Source organism: Cydia strobilella, chromosome 13 (genome assembly GCF_947568885.1).
Source record: "Cydia strobilella chromosome 13, ilCydStro3.1, whole genome shotgun sequence".
Taxonomy (NCBI): Eukaryota; Metazoa; Arthropoda; class Insecta; order Lepidoptera; family Tortricidae; genus Cydia; species Cydia strobilella.
The window spans coordinates 9,480,435-9,493,082 of NC_086053.1; the positions used below are offsets into that span (position 1 = coordinate 9,480,435).

Here is a 12,648-nt window from a genome sequence, read left to right on the forward strand (position 1 = left end):
CAGCCAAGTGAATTAAATTATCTTCTCCCAAAGAGGGCGATAGTTTGATGAGGCGGCTGCTTGAAGGAATCGGTTTCGAGTTGACGATGCAGTGGAATTCTTGAGAGAAACTGTCCAGTTGAATCCGTTGTAAAATATGCCTTTCAGCGGCTTTTATCAGGTCGGCATCAAGGGTGTGTGAGTGGTGGACGCTGATGAACAACGCGAGCGGGAGAGAACCGCTCCGCTATTTGAATTGGAATTTCGAATAGAGACCAAAATGTTACCGAAAATTGCCGCAGCTGATGTACCCGGGCTGTGGCACGTAACAAACGAAGCCAGTCATTACAATGTTCAAAATTTGCTGTGACTGGAGTTGGCAAATCAGTTTTGACTGAAGTCAACCCCACCAACTCGTTTGGTTGACATTTAAGTTCTTCGCGAACTGGTGCGACATGAAATGGCTCTGTGGGCCAATCCTCTGGGGACTTTAAAAGAAATGATGGGCCAGAGAACCACCTATGCGAAGGCGTCAAATCAATTGGGCGAAGTCTAGTTGCGTCGTCAGCCACATTCAAGTCTGTCGGTACCCAGTGCCAGTCTTTGACAGAAGAATTTTCCAAAATTTCGCCGAGGCGGTGGGCAACGAAAGGCTTAAAGGCTCGTGCATCACTACGCAACCATTGGAGGACAGTCATCGAATCGGTCCAAAAATATGTGCACGTTGGTTTTTTGCGATGGCTGTCCTTGATGACGAGTGCGATTCGGGAAGCCATCAAAGCGGCTTGCAGTTCCAAACACGGGATACACATAGGTTTCAGAGGAGAGACCCTCGTTTTGCTTGCGATGAGAGTGAGCTCGACATTACCATCAGGGTACACTAATCGCCAATATGCAACGCAAACGTAGGCAAGCTCACTTGCATCTGCAAGAACGTGCAGTTCTCGGTAGGAAGCTTCCGTTCCGAGCCTCTTATCTTTGAATACCAACGCGGGATATATAACGAAGAAACCTTTAAAAGGTCTTGAAACCATTCAAACCACTTAGATGCTTTGGTCTGTGGGAGTTCGGTATCCCAATCGATGTTAGATCTCCAAGTCTGTTGGAACAAAATTCGTCCCTTAACAACTATAGGTCCTAAAAGACCCAGTGGGTCGTAAACGCGCATGACATGTGACAGAACGTTTCGTTTTGTTAGTGAACTAGGAATCGTTTCTATTAAACCCGTGCGAAACCCTAACATGTCTAAAGCAGGATTCCACGCTATGCCTAGGGCTCGGATGCTGTTTGCAGATTCTCCAAGGTCGATTTCCAACGGCTGAGCGGCTCTAAGGCCATCGGGTACCAGTTTAAGAGCCTCTTGCTCATTGGAGATCTATCCTCGCATCTCGAAGCAGGAGGCATTGTGCACAGTAACAATGTCTGCCGCTAACTGAGCAGCTTCGTCGACGCCATCTTGTGAGTCGATATAGTCATCCATGTAGTGGCTAAACAAAATGGCGTCCACGGCTAGTGGATACAAATCAGCATGTTCAAGAGCATTTTTGTTTTTAATGAATTGCGCAATAAAGGGGCTACAGCAGGCGCCGAAGATGACAGACGTCATTCTGTACTCCTTAATGGCAATCGTCTTATCGGGTCTCCACAAAAATCGAAAAGCGGCCCTATCTTGCTCTCGAACTCGCATCTGAGGAAACATATCTTTGATATCTGCGGTTATCCCAACACAACTTTCCCGAAAACGATACAAGATTTTAAGCAGAGGCTGGAGCAGGTCAGGACCCGATAGCAGTAGGGAGTTCAGGCTGACTCCCTCATTTCAAATCGCTGCCACGGATAGCGAAATACGTTATTAATTTAAAAAACTAATTTCACTGCCGAGTTTCTCAAAAATCCCACGAAATAATATTTTCTCTATAATTATAATAATTATTTACAGTTACATATAGTGTAAACTTATGAAATCTCTTCTCACTGTGCGATGGAGAACAAGAAACCCGCTGGTGATAATTTCAAAGTGCCAACGTTGCCCGTACGCCGCCCCCTGCAGTCGAGCACTAAAGATAACATCCGAGACACGAATGCATTGAAAGCTTCTAACTGTGCAATGGAGAACAAGAAACCCGCTGGTGATAATTACAAAGTGCCAACGTTGCCCGTACGCCGTCCCCTGCAGTCGAGCACTAAAGATAACATCCCAGACACAAATGAATTGAAAGCTTCTAACTGTGCGATGGAGAACAAGAAACCCGCTGGTGATAATTTCAAAGTGCCAACGTTGCCCGTAAGCCGCCCCCTGCAGTCGAGGACTAAAGATAAGGGCCTGAAGAGTGCACACGGGAAGAAGAGTTTCTGGGCACTGACAGACTTCGACCTCGGACGGGCACTGGGCAAAGGTAAATTTGGAAAAGTATATCAGGCGCGCGAGAAGGAGTCCCAGTACGTGGTGGCGCTGAAAGTGCTGTGCAAGCGCATGCTCCGGCTCGAAGGACCAATAAAAACGACGGAATGGTATGTGGACTGTATTAATGAAAGGGGAGAATTATACCTTCGATATAATATTTAATTAACTATTAATATTTACAATGAACTAGGAAAATCACAACGTTGACATTCAATGAATATAAAAAACCTGAAGGAAGGCAATGACAAATTAGAATTTGAATTTATTTATAAATAATAGACAAAAAAGAAAACTAAAACAGATGCTGCAAAGAGTCTGCAACAGTCGGCAAAAAAAAACTTACTCTTTTTTCGCCTAGACTATGAACTCTAAGTACTAGAAATAAAGTAGAGTTCTACTAACGTACATACCCATTATTCTTTCATTCTGTATTTTGACAGAATTTATTTGAATTTGACAGTAGCCTTCAAGTATAGGTTAAATAAGGTCAACTGTCCTTAAAATTTTGTATGAAATTACAAGGAAATATCAGCGCTCGTGAATTGTGTGTCGGTAACGGTCACGCGAGTTCAATGGATTTTTCCCATATCAAAAAATGCCATACGCGCCCCAAGAAGTTTTCACTTCAAAAAGTAAGTAATAAATACCCACTTCTGAAGAATAACAGCTATTTACCTATACAGTGGAACACTAGTAGGTAGTCAATTTCGCCTAGGATACATAATTGTTTATGATGATGTGATTGGCAGGTGCTTTCCAACTTTTGGATGTGGACAATTTCATTGTCCAAGAAGTACAAGTAGGTCGTCAGCAAAAGCATTTTGAGGACACAAGTCCAGAGAAGAAGAATTTATGACAGATACTTAAATTAATGTTAAATGTACACATCATGAAGAGGTGAGGAAATGTTCTACATTTATTTATGTGAAACCTCATGCTTACCTATTTATGATTATGAATTTATGACCAATGAGGTATACCGTATATTCAAAAATACAAAGCTAGTATAGAATATTCGAACCTATTTCCAACTTACGGCAAAAATGGAATAGAACCTGTAATATATTCAGTTTCGGAATAGGACAATAAACATCGAATTCAGTGGACTGTATTTGGAATCCATTCAAAAGCCTGTTCTCGCCAAGAAAATAGATTTAACATATTCGGAAAAATCCTGGAACGTCCAGCACAGCTTGAGAGCTTTATGAAGCAATTTTGTAGAAAATTAGGAAAATATATTACAAGTTTCTGTTTTATAGGAAATTCTCAGGCTATGAAGTAAGAAATCAAAATAAATATCATTCAATAGTCAATACCCGATAATAAAAAAGATTTAGTAACTGATCACTTATTATTTAATTAACCCAAAGCATATTTGATTTGTACAGACTTTTGCAATCATATTAGTTCCTCCTTCTTAATACAAACGTATTTAAAGTGATTAGCATTATTAGCTTGTGGTAGGCGTAGGTCTACGAATGTGTTACAACATTTACTAATCTAATAAACTAAAACCTTATTGCGTCTGTTATGTATTCAATGCTTATAAAATGTCACTATTTATGAAAGAACGTAAAAAAACATCATATACATTTAAACGTCAAAATTGTAAACATCCTGAAGTATTTAGTTTTTATGGATCCATGAAATAAATAACTTAAGACCTTAAGCAGACCTTTACCACCAGACAATTTTATGTACCTTTGTAAGACTTAGTTTTATGTAGGTAGATTTTGTTATATGGAAAATCGTTTTCTTAACCGACTGACGATAAAGCGGACACCACACCATTCGCAGGGCTATCTCAGTAATCGCTAAAGTCGCTAAACAATCGATTGTTGGTATTGAAATCGGCTCCAAAGGCAAATCGGATCCGCCATTAAGATAACAAGGGCTGGTAATTATTGCCAATTTGTTGTCACAATTTGCTTGATTTTTCTCAGCCTTGTTTTGATCGTTTTGTTTGTTTTGACTGAACTTGTGAGGGATCCTATTGAATATATTAATAGCTTTAAAGGAACAGTGCAATTTAATAAAGTTAAATTGAAAGTAATTGATAGTCGGTAACAGGCAGAAAAAAACGGATGTTTTTGTCGTACCTAAACTAATATTAATGACAGGAATTAAAGAAAAACAAAAGCTAACACTTTCCAAAAAATTTTAGTAATATGCAAACGTTTACATAAACATTAGCGAAAGTAACAATTTTCCATTATTGAAAAGCGACAATGAAAGTGAAATTAGATAATGTTACGCCATTTATGACGCCTAAAACGACTTTGTTCCTTTTGCGTTTGGAAGTAGAGGCAATAAAGAATTCACGACACGTCACATCCGAAATAAAATGGCGATGGTGTGCCAAAACAGACAAACAGCCAGGTTGAATTAAAATTAACGCTGTGAGTGTGACTGCATAGTGCATGTAAACATGGCAGGATGGACTACGGTTTCAGTAATGTTTGGTTGGTTAAAAATCAATATGATGCCTACACCAGCAAATAAAGAGCTCATCAAGTTCTAAATACAACTATTATTGTCATTAAAGGTAATAATGCTAAGTTGCACATAGACAGTAAAAAAAGATAATTTTAAACTACATAAAATAAACAAGTTGAAGTACAAGCGCTTATAACTTATAATTATGTACCTATTTAACAAACAAAACTTAATAAAACTTTTCACATATACAATCAAAGAAGCCAAAAAATAATTTTAGACTACTAGTTTGGAACAAAATTAGTGTTACAAAATACACTTAAATGCGTGGAAAACAACAATAGTAGAATTCAAAAGTTCAACAAATACGTAGATCAAACAAAGCCTTTGTTGCGAAAGTGTGAAACTTGTTATCTGATCTAAGTTTAAACGAGCAATATCTTGCATTGCAAGAAGCAAACATTGATAATGATAACCATAACGCGGCAGAGATGACTGTTCTCATTATGGAACATATAAACAACTTTCAGGCGAGTTTAAGCCATAGGAACATTGAGGAAGAACCGAAGATTACAAAGGATTCTACAAACTTAATTATTTCGTAGACATTAAACTTTTGATTTACCTACTTTATGTAACTAAACGTGTTTGTATGTATACCTATTGGAATTGGATCGAAAAGCAAATGACAGTCTAAAACATAAATTTTCTAGAGGTGTTATATATTTCAACTTGATGTACAATTAATTGTTAAGCAAATCTGAAAAAGGGTGATTGACTCAATCAGTCAATCACCCTTTTTCATTGAAAGTGTAATTTGAAATTAAAGTATGACAAGTTGACAAATTAGACATTTGTCAACTTGTCATACATTGCGGTTGTAATATGTAGTTGATCGTAATAGAAATTAACCACGCCGCATTCTAAAACTTGAACCGCTTAACTAGATCGGCGAACTCGGCTTCAGAAAAATGAAATAAAACTTTTCTATTTCCAAGGCTGCACCTGGAGAGGAGAAAATAGGAAAATCTTAGCAGGCTCTGGAGTAAGCCGGCTTATATTCGGCCGGGCGGTAAATAAGATAGAGCTTGGTCTTGGAGAGAATCTTTCATTAATTCTCGGTAATCTTATTGTAGGGACACTGTATATACCTATGTTTAAGTTTAAAGTGTATGATTTCAGAGTTTTTTAAATGATATCTCATATACACAGCCATTAACAATTTAACGAATAGTTCACTTTTAGATTTCTGAAATAGATACATATCTATTTCAGAAATACATGCATATAACATAACTGCATTAATTAGATTAAGAATCCTACTACCGAGTTTAATGGTACAAACATAATATGGGGCATTTTCTATAAAAAGGGACCTTATTGTCGATAGCGCTTACGCCGCACAGCGCTTTTTATAGAAAATACCACATATTACAATATAAACATGTTTTTGTTGAAATGCACGCGCATAAAAGTTAGTATTATTTAAAGAAAGCCTTTATATTCCGCATCACTCAAACAAATTAACAAAAACACCCCCACACAAAACAAAACAGTTTTACAGGTGAAAAAAAAAACTGTATCCGAACAAATCAGAAGTAAGCAGTATTTTACGAGTGCTGCCACCTTTAAAGGCGTAAAAATGTTCGGTGGCACAGGTAAATACGAAAGCATACCCATTGCGTTATTACTGAAATTCTTTAAAAAAACGTTCGCGGCAATTAAAAGTAGACGTTATTTCGTATGCAATAAGGTTGTTTTTTCGGTAAAATTACAAAACGATATACGAGGTAGTGTAAAATTATAGCATTCGAAATGCATAGGCACACGAGTGCATTCATTAAGGTCGCCCGCAAGCCTGAACATTCAGCCCGGAAAAAGGCTGGCGCGAAATAAACCATAACTTATTTTACACCCCTTTTTGCTTTCACGACACAAACTTTAAGTAACGTAACGAATTTACGGAGTTCTGTAAAGTTTAAAGTAAACTGGTTTAATACTGTTGTAAAATTAACCTCGATTTGTGCGTACGCCGCTGAAAATAGTGTATTGGGAGGTTAAAATAATAAATAGTTTATGATTTCCTTGATACAAGTTCAGGGATTTTGCTAACGAAATAATTTCATGAATGACCTAATAAGATTATTCTGCTTTATATTTGGGGTATGAACCAAAAATATCGCTCGTAAAGTCTCCTAAATATATTGTCGCTATATTTAAAGGATTGATCCCGGAAACAGCTGCAAATCTGAACGGTTCTCGTCCAAGAACAGCTCATTCATTCGCCGATAGCAATGAATCGCGTCGTTTAGTAGCTCCGTTAACTCCATCTCGAAAGCGAGCAGTTTCACTCGACTTCATTCAGTATCTACTTGGTGATAACAAACTTAGAAGACGAAACCTGGGTTTTAGATTTAAATAGAAAACAATTTGTATCATATAAAATACACACTTAAAGATAGTGAAGCCACGAAAGAAAACGAAGCCTCGGCATGTGCTAATTGAAATGATTTTTATGATAATGATTAAAAAGATAGCGATACATAAAACTGTACCTACCAAGAGGAATTCTAGCTTTACGAATGTTTCATACTTACAAATCTTACAATAGTAATCATTATTGACTTTGACTATTCGTATTAGTTTATCCGAATAAGGACTAAAGATACATTTATACTTTGATAACTTTCTACATTGAAATTGAAAATGGCATTGCGTTGCAAAATTTATGCCAAGAAAACTTTTACACTTTCCTCGGCAATATCAGACGTCACATTTGGGACCTTTAAAATAGATAAATAAATTAAATATATTTCATAAGCTTTATACATAATATTGTCTTCGGTTACCGCGATAGTTACTCATGAAATAAAACTATGAAAACGGATTATATCCCGACACCCGTCACCCGTTGACCACGAACGCTGTAAAGAGTTCGAAACGTCGGGATGTATTATAAATTCAATATACGCGATATAATCCGTTTTCATAGTTTTATTTCATAAGCTTTATACAAATTAACTTGTTATCTGAGCATCGCGTCACTCGTCACACTTGTCACTACTATGTCGATATGTATGAAGACTCGAGTTAAAATTGGATATTAATAGCAATTTGACATTTATTCCCTTGAAAAAGAAGTCAAACTCGTTTAGATTACTGCAGGGACTTGCGGAATTTCGATACGCATCGAAATAACTTTTGTTACGTGACAATTGACACGACAATAACAAAAGAACGTGTCGATTTTACACCCGCCGCTGTTTGTCGAGCCTCACTCCAGATAACGCTAATGAATTCGGCTCTGACTGGCCCTTGATTACGTCGGTACTCTATTTAATCAAACTTGGGATAAAATAATTACACTAATCGACTTCGGGAGAAATACCTTCGTGGAATGTTATTACTCTGGATTAGTTTAACGGCTTTGCTTGAATTGCATAGCTATCGTTTATTCTTAGCTAATTTTTATACGTAACAAGTGAAAGTCAAACAAGAATAATTAAAAAATAAACTAGGCGAAAAAACAACGCTAAAACTTTTTACGTAGCGTAAACGCAAAGAGGTGAGGCTGAGGCGAGTGCTTTCCAAATTTTGGATTAGCAAATGCTTTGTTTTAAACCTAAATATTTAATTAGAAAAACAAATTATACGCGGAATAGTAATATGAACTTTGAAAACTATTTAACCCTTAAATGCATGATTTTTTTCTTTTTGCCCGAAGTTAAAATATAAATGTGTTACGTAAGTAATTGTTTGCTGATTATGGGAAAAATGGTAAAAAAATTATAACATCGATTTTCACTGCGAGATCAGTTAGAAGTTGCATAGGCTAAATCAAATTTATGTAAATATATAATTTTCAGTAAGAGATGAAAAATCTTACTATCATCAGAAAGGTACACTATTGGTGATTGTGATACACCTATGATAAGGTTTTTAAATATAAAATAATTAGAAACCCCGAAATAAACGTACAAAATCACATACTAAAAATCATCAAATTCTGGATTTTTTATAATTTTCCGACATTTCGTCTTAAAACGAATGTAATTTTTATTTATAAATTATAATATTGCGTAAATTTTAGTAAACAATCGGAGAATGTTTTGGTTGTGTAGGCTGCATCCTACACTATGTATTTAAGGGTCAAAGATGTTACTTTACAAAGAATTTATAAAGCGTTATACTTCACCTGCATGTTTTAGACAATGGTTGTAGCATCCGGGAACAAACCTTGAGTTTGTAGGTCAAAGGAATAAAGCATATAGTTAATTGACGTGTCCCAATTAGCTTAATACCTTGCGCATAGCTAAGGTAACTTTGGTTGTCGTTCTGCGACTCCTGAATAGTGTGGGTATATAGGGACTCTCTGCAGCAATCGCCTTGCGCTAGAATTTATTTGAAGAATTTATAATTCTCTTTATCATTTAGTGCCAGTAGTGCCAGGTTAAATCTGTGTGTAATATCTAATTTCTTGAATATCTCAATCAATACTTAATCTAGAATACCCGTAAGTAGGATGTTATATTTTACATTATACTGGTTATATGTATATTATGTTTTAAAGCTGAATTCTCATTCATTAACTTAACAATCAATACAAGTGTCTTGCAAACTTATATCTCATTATTAAATTAAGGTACTTTTTTTCTTGAAAGTGCATCAAATTTCACTGACTATCACAATGCACATCGTCATTGTTCATACAGTTTCACCTTAGATGAATCTTAAACAATATGGTCCCACGTTTCAAGCAAAAACACACTGACGTGCGACCTTAGTAAAGTTGCGATAGTAATGAGTTGTTTTAGATCAAGCAGTTTTTTATAAATAAATATAAATATATATAAAGTAACAAGCAAGACAATAGGTAAAAACATCATGACACGTAGACGTTGAAAATATTTCACAATAGAATAAGAAACATTTCGCATTCAAAAACTCAGAAACTGAATCAAAATCATTCTTCCACATACAAGTTATACTAAGGTTGATAAACAAAGTAAAATATCTTAATAAATGTCATGTGAATAATATGCATACAAAACTAGAATTAATTTTATCTTCAAATATACGACCAACGAATATTTCGCTTTGGTAAAATTTTACGTGATATTACGTGTTAGAACAAGTCCGCCCATAAGTTGTTTAGAACTTAGGAAACGTGTAAAATAGAAGTAAGTCAATTTATTTTCATGAACACTTTCTTCAGAATTCACACTCGCCCAGATGGCTGTTAGGTAACCTAGCCACAGTCGTAATTATAATTTCTTTATTAGCTGTTGTGCAATCCGAAGTGCGCTCGAGTGGCCATCGCGTGCGATGATGTCAATCTTTTGTCCGACCGTCTCGTTTCCAGGGAACCGCGCGATTAGTACGACGTCACTCGCGGTTAATATATACAGATGATTCCAAACACAGGGAAATTCCAAAAGTTTAGTTTTCCCCAAATTTCTACTCCGTTCAAGTACCTATGTGTTAATGTGTCCTTTTAATCAGCAGCTCATTACGAAGAAGATCAGACTTATTTGAAGGAAATAATGAAGAAACAATATCTAGTATAAACTAGATGCAAATGTAGGTACCTACCTACTTTTGAGATATAACCGATTTATACTTGACGCTAGAACCAAATTATGATGTTTAGGATAACGCCTATTAATGAGTTCGACTATTATGCCCACACAACTTTCTACACAATACATAGCGAACACCAGATTGCACTACAATAACAACTTCATTATATGCAAAACTTTTATTATCAAAATGATCGCCTTGCATAATAGCGCACATACAATAAATGCATTGGAAAGTTTTATGCCACAAGAAAGTAAATTTTACGCGCAGTTTCTTTATTATAAATTGAGTAAAAACCACTGCATCTCACTTAGACATTGAGATAATCTATGTAATTGTGTAGACTTTCGATTAAGCGATCATAAATCATAATATATTCATAAAGTACTAACGAGAGTAGGTACCTACTTTTTTTGTGGCGTTCCCACAACTCGAACAATGGAGAAAATCTTGACAGAGCAAACAAACTCCAAAATGCTAAATAAATGAAAGCCTAAAAATATGTACGTGCATCTTGATTATTGATTCTGATTGGATTACATCGTCTCTTTGATTGGATTACAGTATATGTAGAGAATAGAATATTCTGATCGTCTTTACTGGGTCACGAAAGGCCTATATTTTTAGCGTAGTCTCGGCCGATCGACCCATAGGATGCAGTTACGAAAATAAACTTAAAAGTCTTTGTACGGCACGGAACAGTTTTATGACATTTGCTCTAGATAGACAGTTTAGTTGAGCAAGGAAATAGGTAGCAATTTTTATAGGAAAATATGATCGAAACTTTAATGACACAATTTCAAGTTAGTACATACCGCCCAATTCGATTGGTTAAATATAAGATGTCTTCTCATTAGAAGTCGATCGAATCGTGCATCAGTCGATAATCGAGAAGCAACGAGCGACATTTTTCTGTGAAAGCTAGTATTTCATTTAGAAAACTCACAGATCAGAGGTGTCTTAAATTACGCTTAGACGGAGAGAGACACGTTATACGTTTTGTTTTCGTCATACTTTTTTTTAAACAATGGAATTTAGGAACTAGATTTTCTTACCAACAATCATATAAAAAAAACACTCATGCCATGTGTCAGAGTTATGGAAAACAAGATTTAAGAACTGGAAATGTAAGAAATTGAACTAGACGTTAGTTAGCCTATTATTTATGTATTACGTAATGAACTAAACTTACACCAAAATCTCGAAACACGATTAATTCCTGAGCTTCCATAAGTACTTTACACAATCATTCCGAAAATCACAAAATTTCACGACACTAATATAAGAAACCAAAAATATTAAATTTCAACACGAACATAGCATTCGCTCGACAGTTGTCGCGTCACTGAATCTTGCGCATTCTTACTCGCAGTTTTTGTATTACAATTATTATGTCAATAACTACGTGGTTACTTGTACGAAATTACGTAGTTCAATGTATTGTAAGTATATAGTAATTTTAGTGTTTCAAATACGTTTTCATTGTAACACACTTCATAATTTCAACAGAATTATGTCCAGTAGGAATGTCAAACACGGAATAATTGTTTAACAGGGCAGTAGTATCCACACTAACTTGTTTAGTTCGAATGGTTATCAATGTGGTTTTCCTTTAACAATAATATTAATTAAAGGAAATTAAGTATCAATGTGCTCCAAAACAGGCATAGCTGACGTGGGGGAGAAGACCGCTAGGCTGAAGTGGGACTGGGCGGGTCACGTCTGCCGCATGCATCCGGATAGGTGGGCTAGTATAGCCACCAAGTGCGTATTTGTAGATACAAGCTAGCTAGATAAATACAAAGACAAACCGCCTTCATACGTCTAACTATACCTAATTCACTTGCTAAACCGACGATCAACCCAGGTCTGTCACGGAGGCTGCGACTGCTGAAGAGGCCACAACTCCGGCTACTAACTGGAGCCATAACTGGCCACGCCTCACTAAACAAACACTTACTAACCATGCGTGTTACAGATAGCCCCCTTTGCAGGGCATGCATGGAGGCAGAAGAGACAGCCGCCCACGTCATCCTCGAATGTCCAGGGGTGGCAGAATACCGGGCACAATACCTCGGTTCGCCGGGGTCTCTCCCAGAAGTCGTCGGCAACATCAAGGGTCTGCTAGGCTTCTTGGAGGAGTTGGGTTGGCAAGAGTAGTGCCGGCAACCCATCACGCAAAATAGGCGCATCGTAAGACGTCGAGTTGCGGAAACCTAGCCCGCGAACACCTATAACCTATATAACCT

At 36.6% G+C, this 12,648-nt stretch overlaps 1 protein-coding gene across 9 annotated transcripts in view; it reads right to left on the reverse strand.

Moving 5' to 3' along the window:
* LOC134746644 (rap1 GTPase-activating protein 1) overlaps nucleotides 1–12,648 on the reverse strand; it is a 382,127-nt gene that overhangs the window by 61,211 nt on the left and 308,268 nt on the right. The window contains exon 1 of one of the 9 annotated variants that reach the window (XM_063681138.1): nucleotides 11,592–11,714. The exons of the other annotated variants lie outside the window; for them this stretch is intronic. Coding sequence (XP_063537208.1) covers nucleotides 11,592–11,630 — 39 coding nt within the window. The 5' untranslated portion in view covers nucleotides 11,631–11,714. Of the gene's footprint in view, nucleotides 1–11,591; nucleotides 11,715–12,648 lie in introns of those variants that run through there. 9 annotated transcript variants of the gene reach the window in all.